This window comes from Pseudophryne corroboree (genome assembly GCF_028390025.1).
Source record: "Pseudophryne corroboree isolate aPseCor3 chromosome 3 unlocalized genomic scaffold, aPseCor3.hap2 SUPER_3_unloc_1, whole genome shotgun sequence".
In the NCBI taxonomy this organism is placed as follows: Eukaryota; Metazoa; Chordata; class Amphibia; order Anura; family Myobatrachidae; genus Pseudophryne; species Pseudophryne corroboree.
This window is the reverse complement of record NW_026967493.1, coordinates 7,553,148-7,579,779: the sequence shown is the minus strand read 5'-3', so window position 1 is coordinate 7,579,779 and position 26,632 is coordinate 7,553,148. Positions and strand designations below refer to the sequence as shown.

Below are 26,632 nucleotides of genomic sequence, written 5' to 3'. Positions count from 1 at the left end.
GAGGTCTCTGTTGAAATTCCAGCTTGTATCCCTGAGAGATTAAATTGTTCACCCAAAGCTCTGGTGAGGTTTTGGCCCATATGTCCTGAAAACCTTCCAGTCGGCCGCCCACCAAGGGGGACCCCAGGTGAGCTGGGAGGCCGTCATGCCACGGTCTTGTCAGCAGGTTTATCCTGCTTTCTGGTTGCTGCTTGCGAGCGCCCTCTACCTCTGCCCCCGCGTGCTTGTGTACCGAAACCTCTACCTCGGGCTCGAAAGGACTGTGATCTAAATGAAGTAAACGATGGTCCCGAATAACCTCTCCTAGTTTGTGGAGCGGTTCTTGTATAAGGAGTAGGCAGAAAAGTGGACTTCCCCGCTGTAGCCTGCGAAATCCACTTGTCCAACTCTGGTCCGAACAGCATTTCACCCCCAAAGGGGATGGCTTCTACTGCCTTTTTGGTCTCGGAGTCTCCTTGCCATTCTCTGAGCCATAAAATTCTTCTCGCTGATATGGCCGATGCAGATATGCGCGATGCTATTCTGCTAATATCCTTAGAAGCCTGACACAAGTATGTAGCAGATTCTCGAATGTGCTCCGCCAACTGTGTAATCTCTTCTAAGCTATTTTCCTCCTCAATAGCTTGTACAATACGGCCGGACCATGCACCCATGGCCTTGTTGACCCAAGCACAGACGATCGCAGGTCTCTGCGCTGCACCTGCTGCTACAAACATTGATTTTAACGCAGCCTCAACTTTACGGTCGGACGCATCCTTTAAAGTAGTTACGTTAGGAATTGGCAAGATTGTCTTTTTTGACAACCTTCCTACTGAAGCATCCACTACCGGCGGAGATTCCCAGTTGTCCATTACACCCCTAGGTAAAGGGTAAGTTATCTGAAACCGTTTCGGAAATTGAAAACGTTTGTCAGGTTGTTTCCAAGCATCTTCCATCTGAGATTGGAGGGATTTAGGAATGGGAAACTCTGCTGAACGCGGCTTCTGGGATTCGAACAAATCGAATTCTTCCAGCTCCCGGATTTCCGCTTCCTTAAAGCTTAGGATGTCCTTTACTGCGTCAATTAAGGAATCCAGACCCGAGATCGCCGAGTCTTCTTCAGGAAAATCGGCGTCTAGGATGGGTTCAATTAACTCACCTTCTTCCGTATCCGGAGGAAAACCCTCTTCCTCCTCAGATTCTGGTATAATAGGAAGAGTTCTTTTAACAGCCTTGCGCACAGTCGTCTCAGCGTGTCCGGGCGGCGTTAACTTGATGAGAAATTCCTCCATTGTCTTAGAGAATCCCGCAGCCCATTCCGATTGCTGTTTGCGGGATTCTGCCATTTCCTTGGAAATTCTATTAGCAAGGTTGTCTTCCCATGCCTTAGCCAGAGCACTGCTCCCAGGTGGGGCGTCCTTGTCTAAGCAGGAGTCGCACACCCCGGAGCTGCCAACCTGCGTGCTCTTCTTGTTACATTTCGTACAAACATAGCAGGTCTTTGAGGTCTTGGTAGCCTTAGACATGTTGTTTTTGTTATTTTCAAACCCCTTATGAGGGTATTACGCAGCGCTTTCACCCTTTAAACTAGGAAGAGAAAGACTGGGAGATGACGGAAGCGAAGGTATTGGATCCGGCTGGAATTACCTGTCCCCTTTTTCTCTATAAAAGGAACAAGCAAAAAAAAAAAAAAAAATGCACACCAGCCGACTCGCAACCCTCACACCCCAACTGTAAATCAGCTACGATGTTAGAGTTGGCTTGCTTCCGTGTATTTTCTCCGGGATCTTTGAATAGACGTCCCTTGAAAATATAATTTGTAAAGTTGGATTACTTTTCAGGAGATCCTCATATTGTATATATACATTTCACCAGCAGAGGGAGCTGTTGCCTAACTCTCTCTGTACTAACTTAATGCATGCACTATTCAAGCTGTGCAGCAGGGGGAGTTGTTTATCCTTAAACTTTCCCCTATGTACACTACTGGAGGGGGGAGGGGAAGGACCCATCCCTCATCTCAGCCTGGCGCCAAAGTGAAGAAACATGGCCCCCACTATGTATTTCATATAAAAAAAATGCTTTTTTTCTTCTGCCCTGTAATGAAATATTTAAGTGCTTTTTTGGCTCTCTACAGTGCGCTCCGGACCCGCCGGCTGGCGCGCACGCGACGGGTCTGTCTCCCGTAGCGGCGCCTGTGCTCCGCTCCGGCCGTGTCCTCTGTAGTATGCAGCGCGTCCTGTAGCCGCCGGCTGGCGCGCGCGACGGGTCCGTCTCCCGTAGCGGCGCCTGTGCTCCGCTCTGGCCGTGGGTCTTTGTGCTGTGTAGTGGCGCTTCCTCCCCCTTGCCGTCCCCCCCGTTTACAGGGAAGACAGGCTGAGTCTCACGCCGCACTAAGGGTCCCACGCGCCGGCCCCCGTCGCCTGCCTTTCCCTATGTATTTCTTATAAAGGGGATTGTATTATAACAAGCTATTCTTTTTAGAGAGAGAGAGTTTCTTATAGAGAGAGAGAAAAAAAAAAAAAAAAACTTTTAGTACTGGAAGACCCTAGCCTAAGCTTGAATCAGTACTCACTATTAGTTGCTTTGAGGATCTCCTGTGGAGAGATGCAGGTCCCTTCAGTAGGGATCTTTGTCTCTCTATCAGGCAGCCTTGTTCCCCCTTTATTAGGGTTACGCAGCCCCTTTTAGATTCTGTCAGGAGCTCAAGTACTCCACTTGTTGTGCCTCCAGCACAATTTTTCAAACTGAGGGATGAGGGATGTGAAGGGGGAGGAGCCGGCTGTGCAGACAATGCTAATTTAAGATTGTGCCACACCTCCGGTTCAAGGCTTCACACCCCTACTGTATAGGACTCCAGTGTCCCCTAGTGGATGAAAGAGAAAGGAGGGGGGGACATACACTGCTAAAATGTAATAGGGCTGGGAGCTCAGTTTGCATTCCAGAAATACAAATCTTCCATACGTGTCAGTTTTGACCGATATTAACTCAAATTGCACCGATTTTTTAATCAGAACAGACACACCCCTGGAGAAGGAGGAATGAGAGGCATGGTAAGCCCATCCCACCCAGGCCCGTTGTAGAGATAACCGATTTCCCTCTAAGTGGGTCTCGCTGAGGCATGCAATATCCGTGTCATATTTCCTAATCATATTTAGAACCAGAGCGTTTGATTTTGTTATTCAAACCCCGGACATTCCATGCCAGAAATTTCAGGTTAATCATGACCCAAGGTATACGCTATGTGCCACACGGATAGACATCTCACAATATATATCTGAGAATTAGCACCATTAGCCACAGCAACATATATCTCATACAAGCCCTGCGTTGTAAGCCATAACATCCGGTATATCAAACATCCTAGTTTCAGAAAAAACATAGATATGAAAAATAACAAACTAACGAAAGAAAACCAATATCCCAAACAGCCAACCCCAACTACCAAATGCTAAGAAGGCCTAGATTCTCAACTTAACCTAAACCTCTTTAACCAGTAGCACTTGAACGTGAAAAGTCTTGAGCCACCAATGCAAAGGGGGGGGGGGGGCTCCCCGAACTGTGGTCGTCTTCTCCGGTAGTCAAGATCCCAGCATCTTCAACGCAGGGAATCAGTCCGGAGCTAGCTGACGAGCACCCGGCGCATATCTGTCCAGCTACTGGGCCGCCTCTCTAGGAGAATTAAAGAACTTGGTCTCCCCATCCGCCACTACCCGGAGCAGAGAGGGAAACAGATGGAGTATGAGAGGTTGAGGTCCCGCAGACGTCGTTTAATAGGCATAAACTGGGCTCTGTACTTCAGGACGTCTGCGGCAAAGTCCGGGAAGGCCGACACCCTGATTCCATTACGGACCAACGGGCCCTTCGTACGGCCCAGGCGGAGGACCGAGTCACGATCCTTATAGTGCAGGAATTTGGTGATGAAGGTGCTAGGAGGGGCACCAGGAGGTAGCGGCCGAGATGGTATCCTATGTGCACGCTCCACCGTGAATTGGGCCGTAAAGTACTCAGCGCCATATATCTCTTTGAGCCAGGATTCGAGGAAGTCCTCCGGCTGCGAGCCCTCCTCCCTCTCAGGCAGACCCACAAATCGTACATTGTTTCTGCGCAGCCGACCCTCACTGTCTAGAAGCTTGGTTTGGAGAGATGAGACCTGTTGGGTCACCGCGGACACGGATTGCTTAAGGGGGCCACACACATCCTCCAAGTTGGAGACACGCGTCTCCGCCTCACCCACTCTCTCACGGATACGCTGAACATCTTGTCGGAGTAAGGAGAGGTCGCACTGCACCTTTTCCATCTTATCGAAGAGACGCTGCTCACTGCCGGCTATAGCCTCCAACACCTGCTGAATAGACGGCGCCACCGCTGCCGTTGGGGAGTTGGCAGTAGATGCAGAAGGGGAGCTTGAGTGTGTTGGAGAGGCACCCTGAGGTGGAGCCGATGACCCCCTGGGGTTGGGTTGCCTAGCAAATCTCTCTAGTTTGGCCGCGGCCGCACTCTGGCCGTTCCTAACCATACTGACAAAGAGCGGTCACACACACCTCCGGGTAGGGTTGCAGTATAGAAGTGCAATTAGAAGACAGCAGGCTATATGTTTTTAGAGCCGGGAAGCAACCGTGCCGGATCTTTGGATCAAAATATCAATGGATAAGAAGCACAGGCTTTGTGTAAAAGTAAAAAATAATATAGGTAATATTGAGGAGAGAATGTCCTGCAGCAAATTCCAGGAGGCAAAGGTAGGGTATTGGTGTGTAATACACTGTGAGCCATTAGTGTAGCACAATAGTACAGTGAGTTCCAAGTAACATGCAGCCCTTGCAGGGTAGACAGGGAGAGCTGTGTAATGAGGCTGTATATGGAACTGCACCCAAAATGGCCCCCAGGTTTTTAGGCACTTCTCCCCTTCCCTGGAGTACCTTTCCTTGTTGTCCAGCCAGCAGTCCCAGGCCCCTTCCAGCCAGGTGCAGGAGGGTTATCAATGTCCTCTGTGGTGTTTCCTGCGGCCAGACAGCGCCGCCCGCCCATGAGGCCCCGGGAGTCGCGCGGCCGGGAGCGCCAAACTCGAGGTCGGGGATCCAGAGGAGACACAGGCCGCAATGCCGGGAGTCGTCTGCCGCGGTCAGCCAGCACGCAGAGATCCCGGACAAAGGTGCCCGCCGCTGTCCGGAGGTGAGGGGGGACCAGCACTGGGGGGTAGACACTCCGGAGGGACTCAGGATGGGTGCAGGAGTTATTAGAACGGGGAGCTCCCGGGATCCGCTGCCTACTCCTTCACCGCCGTGGCCACGCACCCCAGAAATGCCGATTTTTAGCTAGATCACTACGCTGCGAACAACAGCAGCTAGCGATCAACTCGGAATGACCCCCAAAGTCTCTTCAGAAAATATAAAGGGTCACTTCTCTGGATCAGTTGTTTGGGAAAGGTTTTTTTAAGCCATTTGTATAGCTGCGGAGAGAATTTGAGATACATAATATAGCCTGCATCAGATACTTGCAACTACGTCTGAAAATAAAAAGTTAAAATATGCACATAAAAGTATGTATATAATGACTACAGCTCTTTATAGTGTAAGTGTAGAGCCGGGTAATGAGGTATTTGCAGCTGGAAGTGTGCCGACGTATAGAGTGGCATTCCTGCTCAATGTCAAGGGGACTTCCTCCATGTTCCTAATTTACCTTCCCTTCTCCTACCTAAATCTCCTGGCAGTGGTAGAGTCCTTTTCCAGAGCTGCATTATTTTTCTTCCCCTGTTGGCGGCATCTTTTTCCTTCCCCGTACTCCTTCAATCTTCATATTTTTTAAATACTTACTATCTAGTTTTATAGCGATAACTATTCTTAGGTCAGGTACACATTAATCAGAACAGTGTTTTTCAGCTGATGTACTGATATATCGGGTCAATCGTATACACTGCACCATCCGGTGTACATCCTGCATTCACCGGCACAGCGTAGTCAGCGGGGTCGTCCCATCTAACATGCAGCACATCACATGGGTCGATGTCACTGACAACATATGTGTATGTGCGACTGAACACAGACACTGAGCACTATCGACAATACATCATTCCAATGTGTGTGGAAATTTGGAAAGGATGAGAAATAACACTTATTTGGCATCAGCTGATACCTTCAATTCTACCTACCTGACCCTCCTGTGGGACACTGTGATTCTCCTCTGTATGATCCTGGGAATAAAGAGAATGGGGACATCTCTCTGGGGTATTCCTGTTACTGGCCCCATCTGTAGGAGACACACAGTGACTGAGTACATTGTATATATGTGATTATCAGATGATGTGTATCTAGGTGGCCCCATAGCTGCTCTCTCCATTACACTACATGACAGTCTCCTCTTACCCAGTGATGTGAGGGGCCGGTGATTCTCCATCATCGCGTCCTTGTACAGACCCCTGTGTTCCTCTATATACTCCCACTCCTCCATGGAGAAATAGACAGTGACATCCTCACACCTTATAGGAACCTGACACACACAATGATACAGTCATCACCCAGATACATCCCCTGGTGTTACTGTATAATGTCCCATTCCCAGCAGTCACCTCTCCAGTCATCACCCAGACACATCCCCTGGTGTTACTGTATAATGCCCCATTCTCAGCAGTCACCTCTCCAGACACATCCCCTGGTGTTACTGTATAATGTCCCATTCCCAGCAGTCACCTCTCCAGTCATCACCCAGACACATCCCCTGGTGTTACTGTATAATGCCCCATTCCCAACAGTCACCTCTCCAGTCATCACCCAGACACATCCCCTGGTGTTACTGTATAATGTCCCATTCCCAGCAGTCACCTCTCCAGTCATCACCCAGACACATCCCCTGGTGTTACTGTATAATGTCCCATTCCCAGCAGTCACCTCTCCAGTCACATCCCCTGGTGTTACTGTATAATGTCCCATTCCCAGCAGTCACCTCTCCAGTCATCACTCAGACACATCCCCTGGTGTTACTGTATAATGCCCCATTCTCAGCAGTCACCTCTCCAGACACATCCCCTGGTGTTACTGTATAATGCCCCATTCCCAACAGTCACCTCTCCAGTCATCACCCAGACACATCCCCTGGTGTTACTGCATAATGTCCCATTCCCAGCAGTCACCTCTCCAGTCACATCCCCTGGTGTTACTGTATAATGTCCCATTCCCAGCAGTCACCTCTCCAGTCATCACCCAGACACATCCCCTGGTGTTACTGTATAATGCCCCATTCCCAGCAGTCACCTCTCCAGTCAGCAGCTGAATTATCTTGTGGGTGAGTTCCAGGATCTTCTGCTCATGGTGTCTCTCATGTGACAGCAAGTGAGGTGGAGGCACCGTGATGGGGCTCTGGGTCATGCTCAGTCCTCCTGACACATGTGGAAGGCTGCTGTGTGTCACAAGCTCACCAGATGTCTTCTTCACTACTGTATAATCCTGTGTATTGAGAGAAACACCAATATATATCACTATATATTCCAAAAAAACCTTCACATCTCCAGTTAGGTCTCGGTGTTAGTAACAGAAAAATAAGATTTTACTTACCGATAAATCTATTTCTCATAGTCCGTAGTGGATGCTGGGGACTCCGTCAGGACCATGGGGATTAGCGGCTCCGCAGGAGACAGGGCACAAAAAGTAAGCTTTTAGGATCACATGGTGTGTACTGGCTCCTCCCCCTATGACCCTCCTCCAAGCCTCAGTTAGGTACTGTGCCCGGACGAGCGTACACAATAAGGAAGGATCTTGAATCCCGGGTAAGACTCATACCAGCCACACCAATCACACCGTACAACTTGTGATTTGAACCCAGTTAACAGTATGATAACAACGAAGTAGCCTCTGAAAAGATGGCCCACAACAATAATAACCCGATTTTTGTAACAATAATTATGTACAAGTAATGCAGACAATCCGCACTTGGGATGGGCGCCCAGCATCCACTACGGACTATGAGAAATAGATTTATCGGTAAGTAAAATCTTATTTTCTCTAACGTCCTAGTGGATGCTGGGGACTCCGTCAGGACCATGGGGATTATACCAAAGCTCCCAAACGGGCGGGAGAGTGCGGATGACTCTGCAGCACCGAATGAGAGAACTCCAGGTCCTCCTCAGCCAGGGTATCAAATTTGTAGAATTTTACAAACGTGTTCCCCCCTGACCACGTAGCTGCTCGGCAAAGTTGTAAAGCCGAGACCCCTCGGGCAGCCGCCCAAGATGAGCCCACCTTCCTTGTGGAATGGGCATTTACAGATTTTGGCTGTGGCAGGCCTGCCACAGAATGTGCAAGCTGAATTGTACTACAAATCCAACGAGCAATAGTCTGCTTAGAAGCAGGAGCACCCAGCTTTTTTGGGTGCATACAATATAAACAGCAAGTCAGACTTTATGACTCCAGCCGTCCTGGAAATATATTATATTATATTATATATATATATATATATATATATATATATATATATATATATATATTTTTTTTTTTTTTTTTTTTTTTTTTTTTTTTTCAGGGCCCTGACAACGTCTAGCAACTTGGAGTCCTCCAAGTCCCTAGTAGCCGCAGGCACCACAATAGGTTGTTTCAGGTGAAACGCTGACACCACCTTAGGAAGAAACTGGGGACGAGTCCGCAGTTCTGCCCTGTCCGAATGGAAAATCAAATATGGGCTTTTGTACGACAAAGCCGCCAATTCTGACAATCGCCTGGCCGAGGCCAGGGCCAACAGCATGGTCACTTTCCATGTGAGATATTTCAAATCCACAGATTTGAGCGGTTCAAACCAATATGATTTGAGGAATCCCAACACTACGTTGAGATCCCACGGTGCCACTGGAGGCACAAAAGGGGCTGTATATGCAATACTCCCTTGACAAACGTCTGGACTTCAGGAACTGAAGCCAATTTTTTCTGGAAGAAAATCTACAGGGCCGAATCTTGAACCTTAATGGACCCCAATTTGAGGCTCATAGACACTCCTGTTTGCAGGAAGTGCAGAAATCGACCTAGTTGAAATTTCTTCGTGGGGCCTTCCTGGCCTCACCCACGCAACATATTTTCACCACATGTGGTGATAACGTTGTGCGGTCACCTCCTTCCTGGCTTTGACCAGGGTAGATATGACCTCTTCCGGAATGCCTTTTCCCTTAGGATCCGGCGTTCAACCGCCATGCCGTCAAACGCAGCCGCGGTAAGTCTTGGAACAGACATGGTACTTGCTGAAGCAAGTCCCTTCTTAGCTCCCGAGGCCATTAGTCCTCTGTGAGCATCTCTTGAAGTTCCGGGTACCAAGTCCCTCTTGGCCAATCCGGAGCCACGAGTATAGTTCTTACTCCTCTACGTCTTATAATTCTCAATACCTTGGTTATGAGAAGCAGAGGAGGGAACACATACACCGACTGTTACACCCACGGTGTTACCAGGACGTCCACAGCTATCGCCTGAAGGTCTCGTGACCTGGCGCAATACCTGTCCCGTTTTTTGTTCGGGCGGGACGCCATCATGTCCACCTTTGGTCTTTCCCAACGGTTCACAATCATGCGGAAAACTTCCCGATGAAGTTCCCACTCTCCCGGGTGGAGGTCGTGCCTGCTGAGGAAGTCTGCTTCCCAGTCGTCCACTCCCGGAATGAACACTGCTGACAGTGCTATCACATGATTTTCCGCCTAGCGAAAAATCCTTGCAGTTTTGCCACTGCCCTCCTGCTTCTTGTGCCGCCCTTTCTGTTTACGTGGGCGACTGCCGTGATGTTATCCCACTGGATCAATACCGGCTGACCTTGAAGCAGAGGTCTTGCTAAGCTTAGAGCATTATAAATTTGCTCTTAGCTCCAGTATATTTATGTGGAGAGAATTCTCCAGACTTGATCACACTCCCTGGAAATTTTTTCCCTGTGTGACTGCTCCCCAGCCTCTCAGGCTGGCCTCCGTGGTCACCAGCATCCAATCCTGAATGCCGAATCTGCGGCCCTCTAGAAGATGAGCACTCTGTAATCACCACAGGAGAGACACCCTTGTCCTTGGATATAGGGTTATCCGCTGATGCATCTGAAGATGCGATCCGGACCATTTGTCCAGCCGATCCCACTGAAGAGTTCTTGCGTGAAATCTGCCGAATGGAATCGCTTCATAATAAGCCACCATTTTTCCCAGGACTCTTGTGCAATGATGCACTGACACTTTTCCTGGTTTTAGGAGGATCCCGATTAGCTCGGATAACTCCCTGGCTTTCTCCTCTGGGAGAAACACCTTTTTCTGGACTGTGTCCAGAATCATCCCTAGGACCAGCAGACGTGTCGTCGGAACAACTGCGGTTTTGGAATATTTAGAATCCACCCGTGCTGTCGTAGAACTACTTGAGATAGTGCTACTCCGACCTCCAACTGTTCTCTGGACCTTGTTCTTATCAGGAGGTCGTCCATTTTCTTTGAAGACGAATCCTCATTTCGGTCATTACCTTGGTAAGGACCCGGGGTGCCTTGGACAATCCAACGGCATCGTCTGAAACTGATAGTGACCGTTCTGTACCACGAACCTGAGGTACCCTTGGTGAGAAAGGCAAATTTTGGGACATGGAGGTAAGCATCCCTGATATCCCGGGACACCATATAGTCCCCTTCTTCCCGGTTCGCTATCACTGCTCTGAGTGACTCCATCTGGATTTGAACCTTTGTAAGTGTTCAAATATTTCAGATTTAGAATAGGTCTCACCTAGCCTTCTGGCTTCAGTACCACCATATAGTGTGGAATAATACCCCTTTCCTTGTTGTAGGAGGGGTAATTTTATTATCACCTGCTGGGAATACAGCTTGTGAATTGTTTTCAATACTGCCTCCCTGTCGGAGGGAGACATTGGTACAGCAGACTACAGGAACCTGCGAGGGGGAAACGTCTCGACATTCCAATCTGTACCCCTTGGATACTACTTGTAGGATCCAGGGGTCCTGTACGGTCCCAGCGTCATGCTGAGAACTTGGTAGAAGCGGTGGAGGGCTTCTGTTCCTGGGAATGGGCTGCCTGGTGCAGTCTTCTTCCCTTTCCTCTATCCCTGGGCAGATATGACTCTTATAGGGACGAAAGGACTGAGGCTGAAAAGACGGTGTCTTTTACTGCAGAGATGTGACTTAGGGTAAAAAACGGCGGATTTTCCAGCAGTTGCCGTGGCCACCAGGTCCCATGGACCGACCCCAAATAACTCCTCCCCTTTATACGGCAATACATCTTTGTGCCGTTTGGAATCTGCATCACCTGACCACTGTCGTGTCCATAAACATCTTCTTGCAGATATGGACATCGCATTTACTCTTGATGCCAGAGTGCAAATATCCCTCTGCGCATCTCGCATATATAGAAATGCATCCTTTAAATGCTCTATAGTCAATAAAATACTGTCCCTGTCAAGGGTATCAATATTTTTAGTCAGGGAATCTGACCAAGCCACCTCAGCTCTGCACATCCAGGCTGAGGCGATCGCTGGTCGCAGTATAACACCAGTATGTGTGTGTATACTTTTTAGGATATTTTCCAGCCTCCTATCAGCTGGCTCCTTAAGTACGGCCCTATCTGTAGATGGTACCGCCACTTGTTCTGATAAGCATGTGAGCGCCATATCCACCCTAAGGGGTGTTTCCCAACGCGCCCTAACTTCTGGCGGGAAAGGGTATACCGCCAATAATTTTCTATCGGGGGAAACCCACGCATCATCACACACTTCATTTAATTTATCTGATTCAGGAAAAACTACAGGTAGTTTTTTCACATCCCACATAATACCCTTTTTTGTGGTACTTGTAGTATCAAAAATATGTAACACCTCCTTCATTGCCCTTAACGTGTGGCCCTAAAGGAAAATACGTTTGTTTCTTCACCGTCGACACTGAAATCAGTGTCCGTGTCTGGGTCTGTGTCGACCGACTGAGGTAAATGGGCGTTTTACAGCCCCTGACGGTGTTTGAGACGCCTGGACAGGTACTAATTTGTTCGCCGGCCGTCTCATGTCGTCAACCGGCTTGCAGCGTGTTGACATTATCACGTAATTCCATAAATAAGCCATCCATTCCGGTGTCGACTCCCTAGAGAGTGACATCACCATTACAGGCAATTTGCTCCGCCTCCTCACCAACATTTTCCTCATACATGTCGACACACACGTACCGACATACAGCACACACATAGGGAATGCTCTGATAGAGGACAGGACCCACTAGCCCTTTGGGGAGACAGAGGGAGAGTTTGCCAGCACACACCAAAACGCTATAATTATACAGGGACAACCTTTATATAATAAGAATTTACTTACCGATAATTCTATTTCTCGGAGTCCGTAGTGGATGCTGGGGTTCCTGAAAGGACCATGGGGAATAGCGGCTCCGCAGGAGACAGGGCACAAAAAGTAAAGCTTTTACAGGTCAGGTGGTGTGCACTGGCTCCTCCCCCTATGACCCTCCTCCAGACTCCAGTTAGGTACTGTGCCCGGACGAGCGTACACAATAAGGGAGGATTTTGAATCCCGGGTAAGACTCATACCAGCCACACCAATCACACCGTACAACTTGTGATCTAAACCCAGTTAACAGTATGATAACAGAGGAGCCTCTGAAAGATGGCTCCCTAAACAAAATAACCCGAAATAGTTAACAATAACTATGTACAAGTCTTGCAGATAATCCGCACTTGGGATGGGCGCCCAGCATCCACTACGGACTCCGAGAAATAGAATTATCGGTAAGTAAATTCTTATTTTCTCTATCGTCCTAAGTGGATGCTGGGGTTCCTGAAAGGACCATGGGGATTATACCAAAGCTCCCAAACGGGCGGGAGAGTGCGGATGACTCTGCAGCACCGAATGAGAGAACTCCAGGTCCTCTTTTGCCAGGGTATCAAATTTGTAAAATTTTACAAACGTGTTCTCCCCTGACCACGTAGCTGCTCGGCAGAGTTGTAATGCCGAGACCCCTCGGGCAGCCGCCCAGGATGAGCCCACCTTCCTTGTGGAATGGGCCTTAACAGAATTAGGCTGTGGTAGGCCTGCCACAGAATGTGCAAGTTGAATCGTGTTACAAATCCAACGAGCAATCGACTGCTTAGAAGCAGGTGCACCCAACTTGTTGGGTGCATACAGTATAAACAGCGAGTAAGATTTTCTGACTCCAGCCGTCCTTGAAATGTATATCTTTAAAGCTCTGACAACGTCCAACAACTTGGAGTCTTCCAAGTCGTTTGTAGCCGCAGGCACTACAATAGGCTGGTTCAGGTGAAACGCTGACACCACCTTCGGGAGAAAATGCGGACGCGTCCGCAGCTCTGCCCTATCTGAATGGAAACTTAAATAAGGACTTTTATAAGATAAAGCCGCCAGTTCTGATACTCTCCTGGCCGAAGCCAGGGCCAGTAACATAGTCACTTTCCATGTGAGATATTTCAAATCCACCTTCTTAAGTGGTTCAAACCAATGGGATTTGAGGAAATCTAAAACTACATTTAGATCCCACGGTGCCACCGGAGGCACCACAGGAGGCTGTATATGCAGTACTCCTTTGACAAAAGTCTGGACCTCAGGAACTGAGGCCAATTCTTTTTGGAAGAATATAGACAGGGCCGAAATTTGAACCTTAATAGATCCCAATTTGAGACCCATAGACAATCCTGATTGCAGGAAATGTAGGAAACGACCCAGTTGAAATTCCTTCGTCGGAGCATTCCGACCCTCGCACCATGCCACATATTTCCGCCAAATGCGGTGATAATGCTTTGCGGTGACTTCTTTCCTTGCCTCAATCAAGGTAGGAATGACTTCTTCAGGAATGCCTTTTTCTTTTAGAATCTGGCGTTCAACCGCCATGCCGTCAAACGCAGCCACGGTAAGTCTTGAAAAAGACAAGGACCCTGCTGAGGCAGGTCCCTTCTCAGGAGGTAGAGGCCACGGATCGTCCGTGACCATCTCTTGAAGTTCCGGGTACCAAGTCCTTCTTGGCCAATCCGGAGCCACTAGTATCGTTCTTACTCCTCTTTGCCGTATAATCCTCAATACCTTTGGTATGAGAGGCAGAGGAGGAAACACATATACCGACTGGTACACCCAAGGTGTTACCAGCGCATCCACAGCTATTGCCTGCGGATCTCTTGACCTGGCGCAATACCTGTCCAGTTTTTTGTTGAGGCGAGACGCCATCATGTCCACCATTGGTTTTTCCCAACGGTTTATTATCATGAGGAAAACTTCTGAATGAAGTCCCCACTCTCCCGGGTGAAGATCGTGTCTGCTGAGGAAGTCTGCTTCCCAGTTGTCCACGTCCGGGATGAATACTGCTGACAATGCTATCACGTGATTCTCCGCCCAGCGAAGGATCCTGGCAGCTTCTGCCATTGCACTCCTGCTTCTTGTGCCGCCCTGTCTGTTTACATGGGCGACTGCCGTGATGTTGTCCGACTGGATCAACACCGGTCTTCCTTGAAGCAGAGGTTCCGCCTGGTTTAGAGCATTGTAGATTGCTCTTAGTTCCAGAATGTTTATGTGAAGAGACTTTTCCAGGCTCGTCCACACTCCCTGGAAGTTTCTTCCCTGTGTGACTGCTCCCCAGCCTCTCAGGCTGGCGTCCGTGGTCACCAGGATCCAATCCTGTATGCCGAATCTGCGGCCCTCCAGTAGATGAGCCTCCTGCAACCACCACAGAAGAGATACCCTTGTCCTTGGAGACAGGGTTATCCGCTGATGCATCTGAAGATGCGATCCGGACCATTCGTCCAGCAAATCTCCCTGAAAATGTTTTGCGTGAGATCTGCCGAATGGAATCGCTTCGTAAGAAGCCACCATTTTTCCCAGGCCTCCTGTGCATTAATGCACTGATACTTGGCCTGGTTTTAGGAGGTTTCTGACTAGGTCGGATAACTCCCTGGCTTTCCCCTCCAGGAGAAATACCTTTTTCTGGACTATGCCCAGAATCATTCCTGGGAACAGCAGACGTATCATCGGAAAACACAGCTGCGATTTTTGGAATATTTAGAATCCACTCGTGCTATCGTAGAACTACTTTAGATAGTTCTTTTCCGACCTCCAACTGTTCTCTGGAACTTGCCCCTTTCAGGATATCGTCCAAGTAAGGGATAATTAAGATGCCCTTTTCTTTGAAGAGAGTCATCTTTTCGGCCATTACCTTGGTAAAGGCCCGGGGTGCCGTGGATAATTCAACGGCAACTTTTGAAACTGATATTGACAGTTCTGTATCACGAACCCGATGTACCCTTGTTGAGAAGGGCAAATTTGGACATGGAGGTAATCCTTGATGTCCAGGGACACCATAGAGTCCCCTTCTTTCCGGTTCGCTATCACTGCTCTGAGTGACTCCATCTTGATTTGAACCTTTATGTAAGTGTTCAAAGATTTCAGATTTAGACTATGTCTCACCAAGCCGTCTGGCTTCAGTACCACCATATAGTGTGGAAGACTAATACCCTTTTCCTTGTTGTAGGAGGGGTACTTTGATTATCACCTGCTGGAAATACAGCTTGTGAATTTTTCCCAATACTGCCTCCCTGTTGGAGGGAGCCGTTGGTAACGCAGACTTCAGGAACCTGCGAGGAAAAGATGTCTCGACTCTCCAATCTGTACCCCTGGGATAATACTAGTACGATCCAGGGGTCAACTTGCGAGTGATCCCACTGCGCGTTGAGACTCTTGAGACTACACCCCCACCTAACCTGAGTCCGCTTACACGGCCCCAGCGTCATGCTGGGGACTTGGCAGACGCGGTGGAAGGCTTCCTTTCCTGGGAAGGAGCTGTCTGCTGCAGTCTACTTCCCTTTCCTCTATGTCTGGGCAGATATGACTGGCCTTTTGCCCGCTTGCCCTCATGGGAACGGAAGGATTGAGGCTGAAAAGACGGTGTCTGTTTCTGCTGAGATGTAACTTGGGGTAAAAAGGTTGGATTTCCAGCTGTTGCCGAGACCCCCAGGTCCGTTGAACCGACCCCAAATAACTCTTTCCCTTTATACGGCCATACTTCCATGTGTCGTATGGGATATGTATCACCTGACCACTGTCGTGTCCATGACATCTTCTGGGAGATATGGATCACGCACTTATTTTGATGCCAGAGTGCACATATCCCTCTGTGCATCTCGCATACATAAATATATAATGCATCCTATTAAATGCTCTATATCAATCAAATATTTTCAGTCAGGGAACCCGACCAAGCCAACCCAGCACTGCATCTCCAGGCTGATGGCGATCGCTGGTCGCAGTATAACCACCTTATGTGTGTATATACTTTTTAGGATATTTTTCCAGCTGCCTATCAGCTGGCTCCTTGAGGGCGGCCGTATCTGGCGACGGTAACGCCACTTGATAAGCGTGTGAGCGCCTTATTCATTCCCAACGCGCCCTAACTTCTGGCGGGAAAGGGTATAACGCCAATATTTGCTATCGGGGTAAACCCACGCATCATCACACACTTTATTTTATTTTATCTGATTCAGGAAAAACTACAGGTAGTTTTTTCACTCCCACATAATACCCTTTTTTGTGGTACTTGTAGTATCAGAAATATGTAACACCTCCTTCATTGCCCTTAACGTGTGGCCCTAATAAGGAATACGTTTGTTTATTCACCGTCGACACTGGATTCAGTGTCGGTGTCTGTGTCGACCGACTGAGGTAAATGGGCGTTATTAAAAACCCCTGACGGTGTTTCTGAGACGCCTGGACCGGTACTAATTGTTTGTCGGCCGTCTCATGTCGTCAACCGACCTTGCAGCGTGTTGACATTCTCACGTAATTCCCTAAATAAGCCATCCATACCGGTGTCGACTCCCTAGAGAGTGACATCACCATCATAGGCAATTGCTCCGCCTCCTCCAACATCGTCCTCATACATGTCGACACACACGTACCGACACACAGCACACACACCGGGAATGCTCTGACAGAGGACAGGACCCCACTAGCCCTTTGGAGAGACAGAGGGAGAGTTTGCCAGCACACACCAAAAAAACGCTATAATTACATAGGGACAACCTTATATAAGTGTTTCTCCCTTATAGCATCTTTAATATATTTATGTCGCCAATTTAGTGCCCCCCCTCTCTGTTTAAACCCTGTTTCTGTAGTGCAGTGCAGGGGAGAGCCTGGGAGCCTTCTCTCCAGCCTTTCTGTGAGAGAAAATGGCGCTGTGTGCTGAGGAGATAGGCCCCGCCCCTTTTTCGGCGGGCTCGTCTCCCGCTATTTATTGTATTTAGGCAGGGGTTAAATATCTCCATATAGCCTCTGGGGGCTATATGTGAGGTATTTTTAGCCTTATATAGGTTTACATTTGCCTCCCAGGGCGCCCCCCCCCAGCGCCCTGCACCCTCAGTGACTGCCGTGTGAAGTGTGCTGAGAGGAAAATGGCGCACAGCTGCAGTGCTGTGCGCTACCTTTAGAAGACTGCAGGAGTCTTCAGCCGCCGATTCTGGACCTCTTCTTGCTTCAGCATCTGCGAGGGGGCCGGCGGCGAGGCTCCGGTGACCATCCAGGCTGTACCTGTGATCGTCCCTCTGGAGCTTCATGTCCAGTAGCCAAGAAGCCAATCCATCCTGCACGCAGGTGAGTTCACTTCTTCTCCCCTCTGTCCCTCGTTGCAGTGATCCTGTTGCCAGCAGGAATCACTGTAAAATAAAAAACCTAAGCTAAACTTCTCTAAGCAGCTCTTTATGAGAGCCACCTAGAATTGCACCCTTCTCGGCCGGGCACAAAAATCTAACTGGAGTCTGGAGGAGGGTCATAGGGGGAGGAGCCAGTGCACACCACCTGACCTGTAAAAGCTTTACTTTTTGTGCCCTGTCTCCTGCGGAGCCGCTATTCCCCATGGTCCTTTCAGGAACCCCAGCATCCACTTAGGACGATAGAGAAAAGTGTTCCTCCCTTATAGCATTTTAATATATATTCATATCGCCAAATCAGTGCCCCCCCTCTCTGTTTTAACCCTGTTTCTGTAGTGCAGTGCAGGGGAGAGCATGGGAGCCTTCCCACCAGCATTTCTGTGAGGGAAAATGGCGCTGTGTGCTGAGGAGAATAGGCCCCGCCCCCTTTTCGGCGGGCTTCTTCTCCGGAGTTTGTGATATCTGGCAGGGGTTAAATACATCCATATAGCCTCAAGGGCTATATGTGATGTATTTTTCGCCATACAGGTATTATACATTGCTGCCCAGGGCGCCCCCCCCCGCGCCCTGCACCCTCCGTGACCGCTGTGTGAAGTGTGCTGACAACAATGGCGCACAGCTGCAGTGCTGTGCGCTACCTGATGAAGACTGAAAGTCTTCTGCCGCCTGGTTCCGGACCTCTTCAATCTTCAGCATCTGCAAGGGGGGTCGGCGGCGCGGCTCCGGGACGAACCCCAGGGCGAGACCTGTGTTCCGACTCCCTCTGGAGCTAATGGTGTCCAGTAGCCTAAGAAGCCAATCCATCCTGCACGCAGGTGAGTTCACTTCTCTCCCCTAAGTCCCTCGATGCAGTGAGCCTGTTGCCAGCAGGACTCACTGAAAATAAAGAACCTAAAAACTTTTTCTAAGCAACTCTTTAAGAGAGCCACCTAGATTGCACCCTGCTCGGACGGGCACAAAAACCTAACTGAGGCTTGGAGGAGGGTCATAGGGGGAGGAGCTAGTACACACCATGTGATCCTAAAAGCTTACTTTTTGTGCCCTGTCTCCTGCGGAGCCGCTAATCCCCATGGTCCTGACGGAGTCCCCAGCATCCACTAGGACGTTAGAGAAATATGATTTTAAATTACCTACCGGTAAATCCTTTTCTCATTGTCCTTAGGGGATACTGGGAATCCATTTAGTACCATGGGCATAGACGGGTCCACTCGGAGCCATGAGCACTTTAAGAATTTGATAGGGTGCGCTGGCTCCTCCCTCTATGCCCCTCCTACCAGACTCAGTCTAGGAAACTGTGCCCGAGGAGACGGACATACTTTGAGAGAAGGATATAAAAAGGAAAGTGGGGAGATTCCGAACCAGCACTCCCAAAACAAGAGGAAAGCCAGGCTAACCAAACTTGAAACCAGGAACAGCAACAGCTGAACCAAACAACATTACTTAACCAAGTAACAGTGCAGGAAGAACGAAGTACCGGGCGGGCGCCCAGTATCCCCTACGGATTACGAGAAAAAGGATTTACTGGTCGGTAATTAAAATCCTATTTTCTCTCACATCCTAGGGAATACTGGGAATCCATTATTACCATGGGGGAAGTACCAAAGCTCCCAAACCAGGTGGGAGAGTGCAGAACTGATTGACCAAACTGAAGGTCCTCTGAGGCCAAAGTATTGAACTTGTAAAACTTAGCAAACATGTTCGAACCCGACCAAGTAGCTGCTCAGCAAAGCTGTAAAGCCAAGACACCCCGAGCAGCCGCCCAAGAAAATCCCACCAACCTAGTAGAGTGGGCCTGTACAGATTTTGGAACCGGCAAGCCTGCCATGGAATAAGCATGCTGAATAGTGAGCCTGATCCAGCGCACAATTGACTGCTTGGAAGCAGGACACCCAATTTTATTGGGATCATAGATAACAAACAGCGAGTCCAATTTCCTGTGACGAGTTGTTCGCTTTACATACACCTTCAAAGCCCTCACAACATCCAAAGACTTTGAAGCACCAGAGGTTTCCGTAAAACAACCGAAACCACAAAAGGTTGGTTGATGTGAAACACGGACACCACCTTAGGTAGAAATTGCTGACGAATACAGAGTTCAGCTCTGTCCTCACGGAAAATTAAGTAGGGGCTCTTGTAAGATAATGCCCCCAGCTCCGACACACGTCTTGGTGAAGCCAAGGACAGCAGTGTGACGGTCTTCCACGTAAACCTCCTGTAACGGTTCAAACCAGTCCAATTGGAGGAAGTGCAGAACCAAATTGAGATCCCAAGGAGCCATGGGAGGCGCAAAGGGAGGTTGGATGTGCAAAACACCCTTCAAGAACATCTGGACCTCAGAGAGAGAAGCCAATTGTTTCTGAAAGTAAATAGACAAGACCGAAATCTGGACTTTAATGGAGCCTAGACGTAGGCCCACATCCACTCCCGACTGCAGAAAATGCAGGAAACATACTAGATGAAATTCCACCGCAGAATATTATCTGCTTTCACACCAAGAGAAATACTTCTTCCATATACGGTGCTAATGTTTAGACGTTACCCCCTTCCTGGCTTGGATCATAGTCGGGATGACCTTGTTAGGAATCCCTCTCTTGGCTAGAATCAGCTGTTCAACTTCCATGCCATTAAATGTAGCTGCGGTAAGTCTTGATAGACGAATGGGCCTTGTTGCAGAAGATCCTCGCGAAGAGGTAGATCTTGGATCAGCATCTCGAGAAGATCCTTCGAGGCCAGTCCGGAGCAATGAGGGTTGCTTGAACCTTTTTATTATTTTTAGAATTCTTGAGATCAGAGGAAGTGGAGGAAAACATACACCAGCTGGTAGACCCACGGAGTTGTCAGAGCATCTTGCACCACTGCTTGTGGGTCTCCCGACCTGGAACAACCGCTTGAGTTTCTTGTTGAGTCGTGAGGCCATCATGTCGATCTGTGTATATCCCCACCGACGGGTCAACCACTGGAACACCTCTGGGTGAAGGCCTCACTCACCTGGGTGCAGGTCGTGTCTGCTGAGGAAGTCTGCTTCCCAGTTGTCTACTCCCGGAATGAAGACCGCCGACAATGCCACAGCGTGTTTTTCCGCCCAGAGGAGAATTCTTGACACCTCTGACAATGCTGCTCGTTCCGCCCTGTCGGTTTATGTACGTTACCGCAGTCACATTTTCCGACAGGACTTGAATGGCCTGATTCCGAAGTAGAGATGAGGCCTGCAGAAGGGCGTTGTAGGTAACCCTTGGTGACTGTTCCCCAACCTCTGAGGCTTGTGTCTGTGGTTAGCAAAATCCAATTCTGAATCATGAACCTCCGACCCTCGACGAGGTGAGAAGTCTATAGCCACCACAGAAGGGAGATTCTGGCTCATGGCGACAGACGGATCCTCTGGTGCATGTGAAAATGCGATCCGGACCATTTGTCCAATAGCTCTAGCTGGAAGGGCCACGCATAAAACCTTCCGTACTGAAGTGCCTCGTAAGAAGCCTCCATTTTCCCCAGAAGGCGAAAGCACAGATGCACTGAGATCCGAGTTGGCTTCAGGACAGCCCGAACCATCGACTGGATTACCATAGCCTTTTCCAAGGGAAGGAACACTCTCTGAGACTCCAGTACAATTCCCAGGAAAGGAAGCCTATGTGTCTGTTCCAGGTGAGATTTTGTTAAGTTCAGAATCCACCTGTGATCCAGCAGTAGTCTGGTTGAGAGGCCAATGCTGTCCAACAACCGCTCCCTGGATAGTGCCTTTATCAGAAGATCGTACAGGTACGGAATTATGTTCACTCCCAGTTTGCGGAGTAGAAACATCATCTCTGCTATCACTTTGGTGAACACTCTCTGTAACGTGGAGAGACCAAATGGTAGGCACTGGAACGGGTAGGGACAGTCCTACAATGCAAACCGTAGATAGGCCTGATGAGGTGGCCAGATCAGAATGTGAAGGTACGCATCCTTGATATCCAGAGACACTAGAAATTCCCCCTCCTCCAGACCTTAAGATCACTGCTCTCAGAGACTCCATCTTGAATTTGAACACTCGTTAGTCCGGGTTCAACGACTTGAGGCTCAGAATCGGTCAAACCGAACCGTCCAGTTTCGGTACTACAAACAAGTTGGAATAATACCCCTTGTTTTGCAGAAGAGGTGGGAGCTCCTGGAACTCCAGTCTGTAACCCTGGGAAACAAGATCTATGACCCAGGGATCCTGGCACGATCTTGTCCAGATGTGACTGAAGAATTTTAATCGGGCTCCCACCTGCCAGGCTTCCAGGGATCGAGGTCCACCGTCATGCTGAAGGTTTTGAGGAAGCAGAGCTTGAGCCCTGTTCCTGAGAACTGGCAGTTGCTGGTTTGCATGGTTTACCTCTAGCGCCTCTGGTGGCTGTAGAAGAACCCTCTGGGTTTGCCCATAAACTTGGCCATCCGAAAGGACTGTAAATTGGAACCTGAGTAAGCCTTCCTAGCTGGGGGAGCTGCAGAAGGAAGATATGTGGACTTACCCACAGTAGCTTTGGAGATCCATTTGTCTAGTCCGTTTCCAAACAAGGCGTCTCCTGTGAATGGTAGACCTTCCACGCCTTTCCTGGAGTCCGCATCAGCAGTCCACTGGCGTAGCCACAAGCCCCTGCATGCTGACACTGCCATAGCGGTGGTGCGTGCCTTAAGCAAACCAATCTCTGTTATGGCTTCCACCATAAAGTTTGCAGAGTCCTGTATATGCTGCAGGAGTAAAACGACATCCCCCCTAGACAAGGAATCTAACCCCTCAGTTAGGTTACCTGACCATTTAGCAATGGCTTTTGTGATCCACACACATGCAATAGTGGGTCTCTGGGCCACCCCAGCAGCTGTGTACAATGATTTGAGTGTAGTCTCAATTTTACAATCAGCCGTAACTTGTAGGGAAGCTGCACCAGGGACAGGCAGTACAATTTTCCGTGACAGCCTAGAGACTGATGCGTCCACGATCGGTGGATTTTCACATTTATTCCTATCCTCTTGAGGAAAAGGAAAATATGAGAGCAAACTTTTAGGGATTTGAAATTTCTTATCCGGATTAACCCACGGTTCTTCAAACAGGGTATTCAATTCATTTGACACAGGAAAAGTGACTGAGGACTTCTTTTTACATTAAAATAAGATTCCTCACACTCCTCTGACACCTTATCAGGAATATGCAGAACATCTCTGATAGCTTCTATAAGAGCCTATATTCCCTGGGACAGAGTAGCATCCCCCCCTCCAAATCCACATAATCCTCCTCCATGTCTGACCAGTCAGGGTCAGACTGCAGGATATGGGCCAAAGATCGTTTTTGTGGACAAATGGGAGGGGATAGAGACGCTGGTTTGGGGACTGAGTCTCCATTCATATACTCATCCACAGTCTGTCTTAAGTATTGCGTCTTTATCATTGCAAGATAGTTTTCTAGAAATATTTTAGATAATTCCCATAATGGAATTAACCCACTCCAGTTCAGCCCCGCTATTCTGGGAAGGTGCACTGCCCTGAGTACCCAGTAGTGAGCCCCCTGGTGAAGAAGAACATTTCGCTGTACAAGAAACACACTCTTTGCATGACATAATGTAAATGTGACTGCACACACACACACACACACACACACACACACACGAGAAAAAGGTTAAGCACAATTAACCGAAAAAGAGCCCTTCAGGGAGACACAGAGTTATTTGGAGCCAGCCCTCACCGCGCCCTTATCGCTAATGCCAAGCTAAGCCAGGTCGCAGACTAAGTACCCTAATAGGGGACTTAGTACACTAATAATTGCTCCCCCTCTGCTATGACCCCTGGTACCGCTGAGGTAATCTGGAGTCTCTCCAGAGGAGCTGCACATCCCTGTCAGTCAGCGCCTGTGTCCACTGCAGAGAGAAAATGGCGCTGGTGAGCTGCTGGATCCGCTCATAGTGAAGCCCCGCCCCTTCAATGGTGCGTGGTCATCCAGCTTTTTTTTATACTGGCTGAGATAATCTGGTGCTTAAAATGGAGAGAAAACCGTTTTAAGGCTGTCTTTGCCAGTGTGCGTGCTGTGTACAGTGTACTGAGTCTGAGACGTAGCTGTGTACTGTGCCTGGAGACGCATTCCGCCCCATTTAGAAGCCGTGCGTCTCCGTACCCTCATGCCGCCATAATGGCTGGCGACCCGCTACTCGGAACGCTGGCTTAGTATGCACCACTCTTCTTTCTTCTGGCTCTGTTAGGGGTGGAGGCGTGCTGCAGGAATGCACACTGGCCGTGGGCTTGCGAATAGTTCCTTCAGGAGCTCGGTGTCCTGTCAGCGGGGAACGGGACCATTAACCCTTCAATAGGTAAGGCCGTCCCCTCCCACCCTCTCTCTCTCTCTCTCCCCCCCCCTCCTCCTCCTCCTCTCCCCCTTTCTCCCTAAGTCCCACGAAGCAGGCAGGCTGTTGCCAACCAGCCCTGCCTGAAAATAAACAAATATATAAAACAAATGCAGAAAACTCATTGGGAGCTTCCATAAGCGTGACCGGCTCCTCCAGGCACATTTTCAAAACGGAGTCTGGTAGGAGGGGCACAGAGGGAGGAGCCAGTCCACACTATCAAATTCTTAAAGTGCTCATGGCTCCTAGTGGACCCGTCTATACCCCGTGGCACTAAATAGAACCCCAGTATCCACTAGGACATAAGAGAAATAAGAGTCAAGTCACTGTGATGCTCCCTGACTCCCTCACATCCCCAGTCAGGTCCCTGTGTTAGTAATAGAGATAAGAGTGACGTCACTGTGACGCTCCCTGACTCCCTCACCTCCCCAGTCAGGTCCCTGTGTTAGTAATACAGATAACAGTGATGTCACTGAGACACTCCCAGACTCCCCTCACCTCCCCGGTCAGCAGGTAGATGATCTCCAGGGTCAGGTGTAATATCTTCTCAGACATGCGATGTCCGTCCATCCTCAAAGACACAGATGAGCTACACAGGACAGTATACCCTGTACATAAGACAGACATTGATCATCAATAACAGAGATAAAGGTAGATTTCTAATTTTTCTACATCAGTTTCATTTACCTGCACATCCAGCTACACTGGCCACAGATGGATTGAGTTTCCACCCAATCCGGACACAGACAGACTTGATAAAGACAGGCATTGTGAATAAAGTACATCACAACGCTTTCTATTATATTATTATTATTATATGTATGTGCTGCTGCCAGGTGGATTGCCCTCTCTGCTGTGGTGAATATTCCTAAGTTCTGCAGCAAATGTGTCTGTTTAAATCCTGCTGGGCCGCAAGTGGTCTGGCCTGCTGGAGCCAGGTGTCAAACAGAGACCACGATGAGATAATGGCCGTGAAAGTGCATCACTGCGCAGTGTCGGCCCCGCCCACTAAACACACGATGTCATGACGTGGGGCCCTCCAGCACTATGAAGTACGGCATTGCCCAAATCCGCTATTTAAGCTACATGGTGCATGCCCGGATCAGCGGTGCTGCAGCATCAGTGGTACTGGCTGCAGTCAGGTAAAAGGGTCATGGGGCAGCAATGGGCGACTGCACTAACACCGCCAATTTTAACCCTAACCCCAGTACTCCCAAACTATCCACAGAGAGACTTCCTGTACACTCCACACACGGCCAGACGGACCTCTCACCCACTCAGCCAGCTGAACCTCCCACCACTCCGAACACAGACAGACAGACTTCCTGCCCACTCCGCACACACTGTTCACTCTACAAACTCACTCCGTTGCAAACTCAGCCCCCATGTCTTTGTGGCTGGTGGAGTAAGATATGCTGACACTCACTATCACCACAGTGCGCATACAGGCTTAAAGTTAGAAGACTCGCATGGTTGAAGCACACCGAGTATAATTTTATCCATGTCGGGATGCTGCCGGTGGCACTATCATGACGACATATTCGCAGTGAGTGCCGACTTGCTGACCCCATCACGTTGGGGCTCATATACACTCACTCCGCTATCCTTCCTGATGCCTTCTTCAGACCAATCTATACAATGTACAGACCTAGGTGACCTCTGTCCTCTATGGGTACAGGCCCCACCCCCTGCGACATGAAGAGGTCACAGCACCAAAACAAGCCCCATATACTGCAGTGACCATCTTCCTATATGTCACATCCCATAGAGCTATTCCCAGGATAGCGGTGACAGAGGACAGACTGTTCCACCATACACCCCTGACCTCCCTGCAATAATAACAGCTGGCTCCCTGCAGTAAGAGGGGGATGTACTGGCAATATACAGGTTACACAGCACCAGCACATGTGTGACACCCCTGCTGCACTCATACCACTTACATGGGTCATTAGTTATGCCCTGCAGTATGTACGTGGGGAAATAACAAGTCATAGACAGGTAATAAGGGCTAATTATACCTGTAATTACCTTCTGCCAGTCACATTAATGTCTCCTGTTTGCTTCTTCTCACTCACCTCTAACACGGCGACGGAAATGTTACATCTAATTTCCGGTTTATGCGTACCACGTGATCAGAGCTGTCCCCTTGCACTTCCTGCCCATGAGTTCCACATAACTTCCTGTCTGCGCGTTCCACCTGGCTCCTGGGTACGGAGAAAGTAGTGTGTTATGGGAGATGAAGTCCAGATCCCTTTGACTTCCATTTTTTTTTCCAGTTACAGAGGGACTTCAACCCCCAGAATGCATTGCGATAAGAGAAATAATACAGGCCTGTCACTCAACACCCTCTGTATCGGTACTACAGCCTTCCCCCAAACATCATGAGAAGAGCTGCAGTCCTCTATTTGGACACCAGGTGGTGGAGTCCACCTGGTGTCCAACTACAGAACTGCAGCTCTTCTCACTGTTTCTATACTGCACATACTTTCACATTAATTATTATTATTATTATTATTATAAGTACTACTACTACTACTACTACTACTACACAGAAAACCACAAATTTATGATTCTAGATTGGATGCCATGGGTAATTACACCTCAGAGATGAGGCTCCATTGATGAGACGCATTATGTGAATCAGCTATCTGCAGACATTGTGGAGCGGCTG

At 49.0% G+C, this 26,632-nt stretch overlaps 1 protein-coding gene across 4 annotated transcripts in view; it reads right to left on the bottom strand.

The window, feature by feature from the left end:
- The window catches only part of LOC134983166 (oocyte zinc finger protein XlCOF22-like), an 84,533-nt gene extending 58,435 nt beyond the window's left edge, over nucleotides 1-26,098 (bottom strand). For 2 of the 4 annotated variants that reach the window (XM_063948925.1, XM_063948928.1), the window contains exons 1-5: nucleotides 25,990-26,085; nucleotides 24,460-24,569; nucleotides 7,224-7,415; nucleotides 6,339-6,462; nucleotides 6,125-6,222 (exon numbers count right to left, since the gene is read on the bottom strand). In XM_063948925.1, coding sequence (XP_063804995.1) covers nucleotides 6,125-6,222; nucleotides 6,339-6,462; nucleotides 7,224-7,415; nucleotides 24,460-24,531 — 486 coding nt within the window. In that variant the 5' untranslated portion in view covers nucleotides 24,532-24,569; nucleotides 25,990-26,085. Of the gene's footprint in view, nucleotides 1-6,124; nucleotides 6,223-6,338; nucleotides 6,463-7,223; nucleotides 7,416-24,459; nucleotides 24,570-25,979 lie in introns of all 4 variants that reach the window. The other 2 variants (XM_063948927.1, XM_063948926.1) reach the window with 2 other exon arrangements.
- Between the last annotated feature and the right edge of the window lie 534 nt (nucleotides 26,099-26,632).